Source organism: Humulus lupulus, chromosome 7 (assembly GCF_963169125.1).
Source record: "Humulus lupulus chromosome 7, drHumLupu1.1, whole genome shotgun sequence".
Classification (NCBI taxonomy): Eukaryota; Viridiplantae; Streptophyta; class Magnoliopsida; order Rosales; family Cannabaceae; genus Humulus; species Humulus lupulus.
The window spans coordinates 176,817,750-176,832,080 of record NC_084799.1 but is presented as its reverse complement, the minus strand read 5'-3'; the positions used below and the strand labels follow the sequence as shown (position 1 = coordinate 176,832,080).

Sequence of the window (14,331 nt, the reverse complement as noted above, 5' to 3'; positions counted from 1 at the left end):
TTCTCAGCATCGTTGAAATACTCCTTTATCAACCGATCGCTGAGATTACGCCCTTCCAACTCTTCTGGTGACGGGAAGGCACTGAAATCCAACCCCGTCACCAGGGCAAACTCTCCCATGCCGAATCTACAAGACTTCGACCCCAAGAAAAAATGCACCTCATCTTCGTTGTTGCTGGCGATTTTCCTCAGCAACAGTTGATGCACCAAGACTCCGGAGAAATTAAACTCCGAAGCCAAAAAGAATTGTTTAAAAGGGGATTCCTTAGCCCTTTCAAGCATCCCGAGCTCCAAAAACCTGGTCTTGATGTGATTTAAAGTACTACTACCCCGATATGTCACTCGACCAGGAAAGTGATCACTGAACGGAACAAGCAACTTAGGCATCTGTAACAACACATGAAAAAAATTTTGTAAGAAAACAGAATAAAGAAAATTTCAAAAAAACACTGAAATAAGTTTTCATCGAGCTCTATCGATCTCTATCGAGCTATCATCGAGCTGCAACATACCCTATCGAGCACTATCGAAAAACTATCGAGTTCCATCGAGAAATATCAACAACCTAAATTTATCGAGCCTATCGAGCCAGCATCGAGCCTATCGAGCTAAGAAAAATCTGTCTGTCTAGATAAATAACCATCGAGCTACAGTCTAGTCTCATATCGAACCATTATCGAACCTATCGAGCTATGAAAAATCTGTCTGTCTAGATAAATAACCATCGAGCTACAGTCTAGTCTCATATCGAACCATTATCGAACCTATCGAGCTCTTGTAATATAATACAACATATCCTACTGAGCTCTTATCGAGCTCCTATCGAGCTCATGTCGAGCTCATGTCGAGCTCATATCGAGCCATAATCGATCCATCATCGAACTGTTCAAACTACCTTATCGAGCCTACTATCGAACCATAATCGAACCTATCGAGCCACTGGTTCAAACCCATAAAAAATTTCCCACAAAATCGGACAACCCATTCCACAAATCACAGATTCAACAACGATATAAAGCAAATATGGACTTGGGTTCAAGATTTTACCTTAGTTTTTTAAACTTTGAAGGAAATATGCTCCGTGGGTCTCGGGTTTGACAGAAAAATGGGAGTTTGCAGTGGGCTCGAGATCGCCGGAGAAATGGGAGAAGGTGGGGGCTCGACGGAGAAGGTGGGAGCTCGACGGAGATGCGGGCTCGACGGCTCGACGGAGATGGCGGCTCGACGGCTCGACGGAGGTGGAGGTTCGATGGTTTTTGGGGGATTTTTGTGAGACTGAAAGAGAGAGAAACCGAGACTTAGAGAGAGAAGGCTGAGATTGAATGGGAAGGGTATTTTCGGTAGGAGGGAAAAGCTTAGCATTAATTTGAAAATATTATTAATGTTGGGATTTTTTGGTAATATTAGGTATTATTAGAGATAAAAAGTGAAATTTCCCATATAAAATTGGGTAAATGAATATATACTAACTAGTTATATATAGATTATTAATAAATTAAATGTTAGAATATTTCACAATCAGTAATAAGAATATAAAATTTAGTAACTGAGTATATGATAGGACTACATCTACATTAATAATAAAAGTTAGAAAGATAACATACCCCATCATCCGTGGATATAAATATGTAGATGCTATCAACATATAATAATAATAATAATAGAGACCACTAAACTTCTAATTAAAATTTATACTCAATGATATAAAATTCTTTTCATATTATGCAAGTGAATGAATAAAAAAAAATTATTACCACATCTCTGTTGCTACAAATTTTTATGTAGTACTAGGGAATAAATATTAAATATACACAATTTGGTTTTTTCATTGTTTGAGAAGGACCATTTATAGAGTATTAAGTTGGTAGATGACACATTAATGATTTGCATAAAAAGCATCGCCTTTAACTCATCTACCATGTTATTGGTGGCACATAATTGGGTGCCAATAAAATTTCGTACTTCAGGCTAGGAAGACCAGGGAAAACAAATTATTACTTGGTACTAGTCCATCAAATAAGGAAATTACTCTAAGTGAAAATAAGTAAATGTTTATATTTTTAATTTTGTAGTAAAATAACGTATTTGCGTTTTTAATGTTACATATTACTAAATATATATTTTAGTAAATTATTATTTTATTACAAAATTTTTAATATTATGATATATGTTACTATGTATATTAGTTTTGTTTAATTAATTTTTATTTTAAAGTTATTTTGATTTTTTTTCGTTTTTTTTATGAGTTTTCGAATGATATATCATACCACAAAATACATATATGAGTTGAAAAATAATATACTAACAAAACTTACAAAATTATTACTAAAATATGTATATACTATTCTAACAAAATTATATACTGCCATTAAACTCCAAAACAGGGACGATGGCAAGTTTGATTGATATGGTGTCAACGCTGTGGAGATAGAAAGGCTGATGGATGGATCCTTCCACTGTCTTTGAACCGAGACTAATAGGAAGATTACAACTCCGAGACACCGAATGACATAAGGCAAGTGATGAGCCATAGGAATTCCCCACGATGAGAGGTACGGCCTCGGTCCAATGCCACTCAGAAGCAGAAGCTGTGGGCTTCCGAGAGCCCCAGCACAGAGCATCACCTCTCCCTTTTCACGCACCATTGCATGGTGGTATTGCCATGTTTGGTCGCGAAAAACAACACCAATTGCTGATTGCTTCGATCCAGAATAAGATATACCATAATACAAAATTATATACTATCATTATGTATAATAAGATAGAAACTAAATATAAAAAAATGATATAACATACCACAAAAAACATATACACTAATTGGAAAATAATATAATAACAACCCATAAAAAACTTAAAAAATAAATATAACTTTAAAATTAAAATTAAAAATAATTAAACAAAACTAATATGCATATACCACTATATTAAAGTCATACACTCATAAATAAATAAATAAAAGATAGAAAAATATAATTTAGGTAATCAACAATGTAAAATGATAATTTCTCTATTTTTTAAAAATGAGGGCATTAACTTCTTGATGACATTGTTTTGGGCCATTTAATATAACTTCTCATTATTAAATTAAGTTTACATCTTGTAAAAAAATATTTTACACAATTTGAAATTTACTAGTAGAAGCAACGTGCAATGCACGTTTACTTAAAGTTGTAAATATTGTCTATAATTTTAATAAAAACTGGTTCACTGTTTAAAAAAATATATATATATAAAATAATGAATTATAGTTATATAATATTTATAAATATTTATATCAATAATCTCTACATATATGACATCTAAACACTATATTGACATATATATATTTACATGGTTACTTGACATACATATATAAATTACAATAATATTTTAAAAAAATTAATAATAGAAATAAAATAAGAATATAAAAAGTCATAGTGTAGACAGTAGTATACATGCATTAACTATTTTTAGTTTCTAATGTATCTCGCTGTTATCCCAAATATTTGAAAAGAATGATGTGGCAGTAAAGTTAACACATGGCATGAGTTAGTGGGGTGATCTGGCTTAGTAATGGCCTAATACATCAGTTAAGGAATTGGACAAATAGTTAAGCCAAATACGCCCGATCGAAGAGAATATTTGGACTGGGGGTTGCTTGGCTCAGACCTCAGTTTGAAGACCCTTATAATTAAATTGGAGACAAGTCCAAGAAGTTGAAGGGGAGGTTTGAATTTTGGTTCAAAGTATAAAAGCAATAGGTCCGATCGGACCTAAGCTTAGGGGACCTCTTGTTAAAGGAGATGTTGGAGTCCGATCGGACATACTCATAGAAGAGGTACCTTGGACCATTTAGGTCCAAGGAGGTGATATGTAAAAGGAGGCTCGAACCACCTTGGCCCAAGGAGAAAGGTCCAAGGTCCGATCGGACCTTGGTTGAACAAAGGAGGCTCGGACCATTTTGGTCTGAGGAAAGGAGCATTGTACCCGATCGGAGGTACCCATAGGAGAGCTACCTTGGGTCATTTGGGTCCAAGGTGTTGGTGTGTAAAAGAAGGCTCGGACCCTTCTGGTCCGAGGAGAAGAGTCCAAGGTCCGATCGGACCTTGGTTGAACGAAGAAAGGCTCGGACCATGTTGGTCCGAGGAGAAGAAAGTAGTGTCCGATCGGACATGATGCTTATGGGGTGCTTTGGACCATTTTGGTCCGAGGAGATGCTAAGAAGACATGGCTCGGACCACCTTGGTCCGAGGAGGAGAGTGCAAGGTCCGATCGGACCTTGACTGAAGGAGCCAAAGAGGGTGGTTTGAACCACCTTAAGCCAAGAGAGAACCATTGTGTCCGATCGGGCACAATGGGAGGGATGCCTCGAATTTGCCCGAAGTAAGAAGCAAAGTAAGTACCCTCGGACGACCTTGGTCCGAGGAGAGCCATGCACATACCACCTTTGACCTACGTAAAGCTTGAAGAGTAGTCAACATGCATGAGAGACTACGTCAAACTGCCCGAAACTACTTCAGTGAGAATTGGTCCAAGCATCCGGGAATCTCTCAATCCTCATTTGAATTTAGGGATCAGTTGTATTTTGAATATTTATTTTGTAATATAAATATTAGGAAAATAATGAAATATCCCTATCTAAAGGGGATATCAGTTGAGAATCCCAGGTCTATAAATAAGAGTTGGGAGGATTGTAAAGGGACTTTCGGGGAAAAATCAAGAGTTAACTTGTGTTCTAGAGAGAGAAAGTGTTTTCCCTGAGAGAACCCCTTTTTGTATTCTGGAATATTTCACACTGAAGAAACTCAGTTGACACGGTTCATCTGATCTTGAGCGTGAATACATAATAAAATCTCTAAGTGGATTAGGCTATTACCGATTATCGGGGCTGAACCACTATAAAATCTCGTGTTATTTACTTTCATTGATAAAAAACTGTCTGTTGTCGTTTATTATTCTCTTGAAGGGTTGTCGTAATTGACGTTCTTATGTCGTTGGCTAAATTCACAGTCAACACTCGCAATATCCTTTGGTGAATTTGATGAAGAAAAAGAGCTACAATCACTTGATAAAAAATAAACTATCACACAAATTTATAAGATAAAAAATGATATGTATGACTTTATTATTTTTAAATAAATGTGATTTAATTATTTAAATTATCATAAAATATCTTAAAAATATCATATTTTAATTAATTTATCAATCAATTTTTGTTTAAGTTTATGTTTGTTCTAGTTTTGAATTTGACAGTGACAACAAGAGATTATATATTACATGTTTAATATAATATTAATATTATATGTAGATTTTAAATTTAAGTTTGTCGTCAGTTGATTGTACACTATATTATATTATATTATATATTTAATATGATATTATTCTAATAGTAGTTTAAGTTTAACTAAATTTTATTTAAGTTATAAAATGTAAGATTTTATTATTTTTAAATAATTATCATTGTAAAATATCTAAAAAAAAAATATCTTATTTTAATTTGCATTTAATTAATTTGATGTAAGTTTAAATCATGTTTACAATCTATAGTTAAATATAAGAATATTCCGTTAAAGTTAACAAAAAAATAAAAAATAAAAAATCGTTAAAATATTTCCATTAAAAGTAATAATTTATGCTATCTACACACTTTTTATATAATACTAGATACAAGCAACGTGCAATACGCACATTTGCTTAGTTTTATATATAGAATTTATTAATTATTTTTATTAAATTTATATTAATGTCATATAAATTTTAAATAAATATCATATTTTGAATAAATAATTTATTTGTTTTTGTTTAAATTTATGTTTTTTCTAGTTTTTAAATTTGGGAGGGACAACAAGAGATCATATATTATATGTTAAATGTAATATTAAATATTATGCGTGGAATTTAAATTTAAGTTTTTTGCTAGTTTTAAAAAAAAAACAATTTGTTGCTAATTCACAGTAGAATATATTATATATTTAATATGATATTATTCTAATAAGTCAATTTAAGTTTAATTAAATTATATTTAAGTTATAAAACATATGATCTTATTATTTTTAAATAATTATTATTGTAAAATATATCAAAAATATCATATTTTAATTTGTTTAATTATTTCTTATTTTTAAATAATTATTATTGTATAATATCTCAAAAATATCTTATTTTGCTTTTTTAATTATTTATTTTATTTGATTTAAGTTTAAGTATTTACAAACTACTGTTAAATATAAGAATATTCTGTTAAATATAAGAATATTCTGTTAAAGTTAACCTGAAAAAAATAAAAAATTGTTAAAACTAAGAATTTCCGTTATCTACACACTTATTATATAGAAGAGATATATATATATATACTAGATACAAGCAACGTGCAATATGCAAGTTTGCTTAGTTTTATTTATAAAATTTATTAACTAATTTTATTAAATTTATGTTAATGTCATATAAATTTCATATAAATATCTTATTTTAATTAAATAATTTATTTATTTTTGTTTAAGTTTATGTTTGTTCTAGTTTTTGAATTTGGAAGTGACAACAAGAGATTATATATTTTATGTTTAATGTAATATTAAATATTATAGGTGGATTTTAAAATTTAAATTTCTTGCTAGTTTTTTTTTTTTTTAAATTTGTTACTAATTTATAATAGATTATATTATATGTTTAATATGATATTAAAATAATAAGTGGGTTTAAGTTTAATTAAATTTTATTTAAGTTATAAAACGTAAATTTTATTATTTTTAAATAATTATTATTGTAAAATATATAAAAAATATCATAGTTTAATTTGTTTAATTATTTATTATTTAAAAATAATTATCATTGTAAAATATCTGAAAATATCATATTTTAATTTGTTTAATTATTTATATTTTAAAATAATTATCATTATAAAATATCTCAAAAATATCATATTTTAATTTTTTTAATTATTTGTTTTATTTTATTTAAGTTTAAGTGTTTACAAACTATCATTAAATATAAGAATATTGTGTTAAATATAAGAATATTCTGATAAAGTTAACATTAAAAAATAAAAAACTATTAAAACTAAGAATTTCCGTTATCTACACACTTATTATATAGAAGAGATAATATAATAACAATAATAATATGGTAGAGAAGAACTAAAAATACATATTAATATATTTAATTGAAGAACAGAAATACAAAAATACAATATAAAGAATAAACTAAAGTTGAGGCACACGAAACAAGTTTTCTTTAAAACAGATTTGCCCCCTTTACCTGAACGGTTCTAAATGATTTGTGAGCAACCACTTTTCAGGATACAATAGCTATCATGGAGAGTTGAAAATGTGTGTGAATCAAGTTAATGCACAAATATCCAACAAATATGAAATCTCAATTTCTAAAAATCAATCAGAATTAACACACTTATTCTGGTAATATTAGCAGTTACCCAAAGTGATTTTCTGATAATTAATCAGAATTAATCATATTTATTTTGATAATATCAGTTGTTACTCAAAGTAATTTTCTAATAATCAATCAGAATTAATCACACTTTTTTTTTTAGTAATATCAGTTGTTACGATTTTATATCTCAATTTTGACTAAAGTGATGAATCATTACCATTTTAGATATCAATTTCTCATTCACTCAAATTTTTCCAACTGTATATATATATTTTCTTTTATTTTGTATCAACCGGAGTAAAACTCCAAAATTTTCTAATTTTAAGTTCTCTACTGAAATAAAATAAAATGCTGGATATTTATAAACCATAAATCTTTGACAATATTGATGGAAGAGGAAATATGATGTTTGTACAATATGTCAAAAATGTCGGGTTTCCACAAAAATAAAGCAAAACATAATAAAAAAGTGGGGTATATTTTCAAGGGTGGAATCAAAGTAGAAGAGGACAAAAAAGACCCCACGCTTTCTCCAACCAGATCATACGTCCACGTGATGGTCATTTTCAAATGTTTGAAATAAAAAACACGGGAAAAAGTCATCAGTAAAATATACAATGGAAAACAATAACGGGAGATTTGCGACTCATGATATTTACAACTAAAAAGTTTGAAAACAAATTTTGAGTCTGTTTTAGGTAAAAATCTTGGTTTATGAAAACACTTCAACACAAACTAGCCCGATAAATAAGGCCATTATCTACTGTATTTTCAAATTTGTTTCCATTTTCATTGATTGAAAAGAAAAAAATCTAATATTGACCGTGATTATAGGCCTTTTTACTGCAAAATGTTTTGAGATTATCCACAACTGACGTGATAAAAAAGAAAATCATTTGATCCAACTCAGCTTGTACAAATCCAAAACTATTTTTGTTACGAAGAAGGAGATATTATTTGTGCGTGAATTGATTTTTGTTTCTAATATTAGATTAGCCTCATAAATCATGGAGCCTTCCCAAATATTATAATATTATAAATATGCTGCCCGTTACGCCCATTACGTAATTCCACTAAACATCTTTCTTTTCGTTCATTCATTCTTTCCTTCCCTCTCTATATATTCCTTTCCATCTTCAGTGTTCAATCTATGTCTCTCAGCCTCTTGAGATTTAAATAGAGTGACTGAGAGAGAGAGAAATAGTAATAATATAATATAATAACAAGTATCGAGTTCAGTCTTCAGGTTTGTTGATACATCTTAAAGCTCAAAGCTTTTCTTTTTCTTTTTCTCTTATGAGCTTCTCATGTTCATCAACATCTTATTATATTTATCTTCATTTGTTATTAGTTTCTAGTAATTATCTTATTATTGCGTGCTCTCTCTAACATCACTGTTGTTTTTGGGAGTTGCAGATTACAGTGTAGAAAACTCCACATTTGAGCATTGATATGGGGAGATTTACATTACCCATTTTGGGTTTTCTGCTCCTATGCTGCCTAGTAGCGGCATCAGAAGCAACAACGACCCCGAAATACAAAGACCCAAAACAGAAATTGGGTGTAAGAATCAGAGACCTTATGAATAGAATGACATTGGAGGAGAAGATTGGCCAGATGGTTCAGGTAGAGCGCAGTGTGGCAACCCCAGATGTGATGCAGAAGTACTTCATTGGTACGAGAAAATATCTCTGTAAAATCAGTATTTTAAGTCATTCTAAGAGTACCATTTTTTTTCTTCATTTTTGTGACTATTCTTCATTAATGGCTTTTGGGCACTGGATTTATTGTTTAGAAAAGTTGTTGACACGGGTTTTTTCTGTAGGGAGTGTATTGAGTGGTGGAGGGAGTGTACCAGCTCCAAAAGCTTCTCCTGAGGCGTGGGTTGATGCGGTGAATACCATTCAAAAGGCATCTTTGTCTACTCGTCTTGGGATTCCTATGATTTATGGTATTGATGCTGTTCATGGCCACAACAATGTCTACAATGCCACTATTTTCCCCCATAACGTTGGACTTGGAGTGACCAGGCAAGTATATTTAGAATCCTAAAAGTTAATGTCTGCTTTTTTTATTTCAGGAAAGTCTTTGAGTTTTTCTAATATGTGGATGGTTTTGGTTCTATCAGAGATCCTATGCTTATTAAGAAGATTGGAGAGGCAACTGCCCTTGAAGTCAGGGCAACAGGAATTCCTTATGCCTTTGCTCCATGTATTGCGGTAATAGTTCAACACCATGTCAAATTCAATGTTGTACTGATTTTGCGAAGCCTCCAAATGGACATTGTTTCACTGTAAATCTTTTTTCGCAGGTCTGCAGAGATCCGAGATGGGGAAGGTGCTATGAAAGCTATAGTGAGGACCATAGCATCGTTCAAGCAATGACTGAGATTATTCCTGGTTTGCAAGGAGATCTCCCTGCTCACTCTCGAAAGGGTGTTCCTTTTGTTGGTGGAAAGTAAGACCCTTTATTTTCCTTTTCCTACTTTTTACTTTTGTTGGGGGATATTTGATTAAAATCAACTTTACATAGTTACATGTTACATCTTGCCTGTAAATGTGAATGTGTCAAGTTGGAGTGGAAGAGTTTTGTACATTTATCCGCATCTGCTTCCACAATCCACGCAACCTTCTAATTGCATAAATATATATATATATATATTCACAGCTTCATGTCACCATCAAAGTGTTTACTTTGGTATTTAACTTGCCACTGCAGTTAATTTTTCAATGTTATCTATCTGCATAATGAATATTAATATTAGTTTCACATGATGAAAACACTACTTTTGGACAGTTTGATTTGTGTGGCATTAGTGGGGGGGCCCATCTATTCCACTTAATGACAAAAATTAATAAATTACAGAAACGAAAATGGTGTCTCCCATGTTCAAGCTTCTAAAATACGCAAAAATTGTTTGTACTAATCAAGACCAGCTTAGACCCTACTTGTTTCAAATTTAAAATCTATAATAATCTATATTTCTACTTTCTTATGGTTAAGGGTATCATTCGTGGTAGGCAGTAAGGTTTGATGAGGGGCCAAGTTGGTCTTTCAAAAGTATGGCATGAGCTTCACTTATTGATTTAGTAGGTTGATTCACTAATGTTGATTTGAAATATCATAGAACTAAAATTTATTAATCGTGTTTTCATCTAGTTAACATAATATGGAACACATATATATCGAGTATTGAACATGAGAAAGGATTTTGTAGACCCTCCCCATGGGCAAGCTTCACCTTCATGTTTTAATTTAATATGCTGATTGATTATCATAAAATTATAATATGAAAACATAAAGTGGTGTAATTATAAACTGTGTTTACATTTCCAAATGTACTTGATATGAACTTCTTATCAAATGGCTTCCAAAGCTAATAATTCTGCTTTGTCTTATGGCTAGAACAAAAGTTGCGGCCTGTGCTAAGCATTATGTGGGAGATGGTGGAACAACAAAGGGCATTAATGAGAACAACACTGTGATCAGTTCAAATGGTTTGTTTAGCATTCACATGCCTGCATACTATAACTCCGTCATTAAGGGTGTCGCAACTGTTATGGTTTCGTACTCGAGCTGGAATGGAAAAAAGATGCATGCCAATCGTGAACTTGTCACTGGATTTCTAAAGAACCAACTTAGATTCAGGGTAACAAACAGATACTCTAATAATTTGTTTTAAAGCTGATTGACAAGTTTTTGTACCGTGTGAACGGATGGAGATTCTAGAACTAATCATGTATTTGGTGTAACAGGGATTTGTCATATCAGATTGGCAGGGTATTGACAGGATTACTTCACCTCCCCATGCTAACTATTCATATTCAGTTGAAGCTTCAGTTAATGCTGGAATCGACATGGTTGGTCAATCAAATTTCATTTATGATTTATATTTTACTACTGATGCATTTGAAATTTTTATACATATCAATATGGAAACTTCTTATTAACTATTTTATATGGAATGGTTGCAGATTATGGTTCCTTATAACTTTACCGAGTTTATTGATATCCTAACCTATCAAGTGAAAAACAATATCATCCCCATTAGTAGAATTGATGATGCAGTGAAGAGGATCTTGAGGGTTAAATTCATCATGGGCCTCTTTGAGAATCCGCTTGCTGATTCTAGTCTAGCCAACCAGCTTGGCAGTAAGGTATGTTGTCTTGGATTTCTCATTTTATAACCAGCAGTAATTTTGGCATGCTTTGAAAGACTCTCACCTTATTATTAATTAAACTTTGGTGTGTTGTACAGGAACATAGAGAATTGGCAAGGGAAGCTGTAAGAAAATCTCTAGTACTACTAAAGAACGGAAAATCGGCTTCTCAGCCATTGCTTCCCCTTCCCAAGAAAGCAAAAAAGATACTAGTTGCAGGAAGTCATGCAGACAACTTGGGCAATCAATGTGGAGGCTGGACAATTTCATGGCAGGGCCTTAGTGGAAACGATCTTACCATTGGTATGTTTACTTGCTAAGCTTTAGTTTCAATCATGAGATGACAGTGATAAAAGATAAAAGATTGATAATCTTTTTATCACAACTTATAATTGGCCCATACTATCAGAATCTTTTATTCTTTATCTGGATTACTATCGTAGCAGTTTTTTTGCGCTGTCTTTGAAAATGGAGCATTGATTTATAGTTCATATATAATATCAGAGTACCACAATCCTCTATTTTTATCCCATGTGACTCGACTATTTTTGTTTCACCAAACAGGTACCACAATCCTCAATGCAGTGAAGAACACGGTTGATCCTACCACTCAAGTTGTCTACAGTGAAAAACCTGAGGCAGACTTTGTCAAATCAAACAAATTTGACTATGCCATTGTTGTTGTGGGCGAGCCTCCGTATGCAGAAACATTTGGTGACAGCTTGAACCTGACAATAGCTGAGCCTGGTCCAAGCACAATGAAAAATGTCTGTGGAGCTGTTAAATGTGTTGTTGTTGTTGTTTCTGGCCGCCCTGTCGTGATTGAGCCCTACGTTGCCACCATCGATGCGCTTGTTGCAGCATGGCTACCAGGAACCGAAGGCCAAGGTGTTGCCGATGTTCTGTTTGGTGATTATGGATTCACTGGGAAGCTTGCTAGGACATGGTTCAAAACTGTGGACCAGCTTCCAATGAATGTCGGTGACCGACACTATGATCCTCTGTTTCCCTTTGGTTTTGGTTTAACTACCAAGGCTAAATACTAGAAAATCAAAATCCACATGGGATAATCTCCCTCACATGTCATTCTACGAGCCTTGAAAGTATATATCTTTGTCATTGATTCTTCTCCTAAATTTGTCAAAACTTTGAGTAAAATTATATTTAAGAATGATTAGCATTAACATTTTCGAAAGTGTATCTCCTTTATCACAAGGAAAACAAGCGATGTTTCCTTCGAGTAATGTCACCTTATTACATAAGCTAATATTCACTTTTCATCACAAAAGAGTTAATACTTCGTTTGGTAATATGCTTTCGTTTGGTAATCTGGTTATAGCTAGAAGCTAATATTCACTTTTCATCACAAAAGAGTTAATACTTCGTTTGGTAATATGCTTTCGTTTGGTAATCTGGTTATAGCTAGAAGCATAAAATAAAATAAGTAAAATTTGAGCTTATTTAATTTGTTATGAATAAAGATTTTATTTTATTAATGAAAAATGTATGAATAAAGATTTTAGCTACAATCAACATGGAATGCATGTTTGATTGTTAAGTTTTAAAGTTATAATCCTTCTCTATAATTTTAATAAAAACTATTTAAGTGTTTTTTTTAAATATATATATATATATAATATAATGAGTTATAATTTTATAGTATATATAAATATTTATATCAATAATCTCTACATATATGACATCTAAACACAATGTTGACATAGATAAATATATATATATTTACATGTCTACATGATATATCTCTAGATAACGGAAATTCTTGGTTTTAGCGGTTTTTTATTTTTTTAATATTAATTTTAACGGAATATTCTTATATTTAACAAAATATTCTTATATTTAATGGTAGTTTGTAAAAACTTAAACTTAAATAAAATAAAATAAATAATTAAAAAAATTAAAATATGATATTTTTGAGATATTTTACAATGATAATTATTTAAAAATAATAAATAATTAAACAAATCAAAATAGTATATTTTTGAGATATTTTACAATGATAATTATTTAAAAATAATAAATAATTAAATAAATTAAAATATGATATTTTTTAGATATTTTACAATAATAATTATTTAAAAATAATAAAATCATATTTTTTTATAACTTAAATAAAATTTAATTAAACTTAAACTCATTTATTAGAATAATATCATATTGAACATATAATATAATCTACTGTAAATTAGCAAAAAATCGTTTGTTTAAAAAAACTAGCAACAAACTTAAATTTAAAATCCACGTATAATATTTAATATTACATTAAATATATAATATATAATCTCTTGTTGTCACTCTCAAATTAAAAAATTAGAACAAACATAAACTTAAACAAAAATAAATAAATTATTTAATTAAAATATGATATTTATTTGAAATTTATATGACATTAATATAAATTTAATAAAAAATAATTAATAAATTTTATAAATAAAACTAAGTAAACATGCATATTTCACGTTACTTATATCTAGTATATATATAATACAATAATATTTAAAAAAAATTAATAATAGAAATAAAATAAAAATAGAAAAAGTCATAGTATAGATAGTGGTATATCACGAATTTGATAAAGAAAAAGAGCTACAATCATCACCTGATAAAAAACAAACTATCACACAAATTTATAAGATAAAAAAATGATATGTATGTCTTTATTATTTTTAAATAAATATGATTTAATTATTTAAATTATCATAAAATATTTTAAAAATTTCCTATTTTAATTAATTAATTTTTGCTTAAGTTTATGTTTGTTCTAGTTTTTGAATTTTGCAGTGACAACA

General features: G+C 30.4%; 1 protein-coding gene across 1 annotated transcript; it reads left to right on the top strand.

Moving 5' to 3' along the window:
• The first annotated feature begins 8,420 nt into the window (after positions 1 to 8,420).
• LOC133788857 (uncharacterized) lies at positions 8,421 to 12,712 on the top strand. The gene is made up of 10 exons (XM_062226482.1): positions 8,421 to 8,610; positions 8,781 to 9,039; positions 9,190 to 9,394; positions 9,493 to 9,583; positions 9,676 to 9,821; positions 10,770 to 11,013; positions 11,120 to 11,224; positions 11,339 to 11,521; positions 11,623 to 11,827; positions 12,089 to 12,712. The coding sequence occupies exons 2-10, from the start codon at positions 8,817 to 8,819 to the stop codon at positions 12,568 to 12,570; spliced, it is 1,884 nt and encodes a 627-aa protein (XP_062082466.1). The 5' UTR covers positions 8,421 to 8,610; positions 8,781 to 8,816; the 3' UTR covers positions 12,571 to 12,712.
• The last annotated feature ends 1,619 nt before the right edge of the window (positions 12,713 to 14,331 follow it).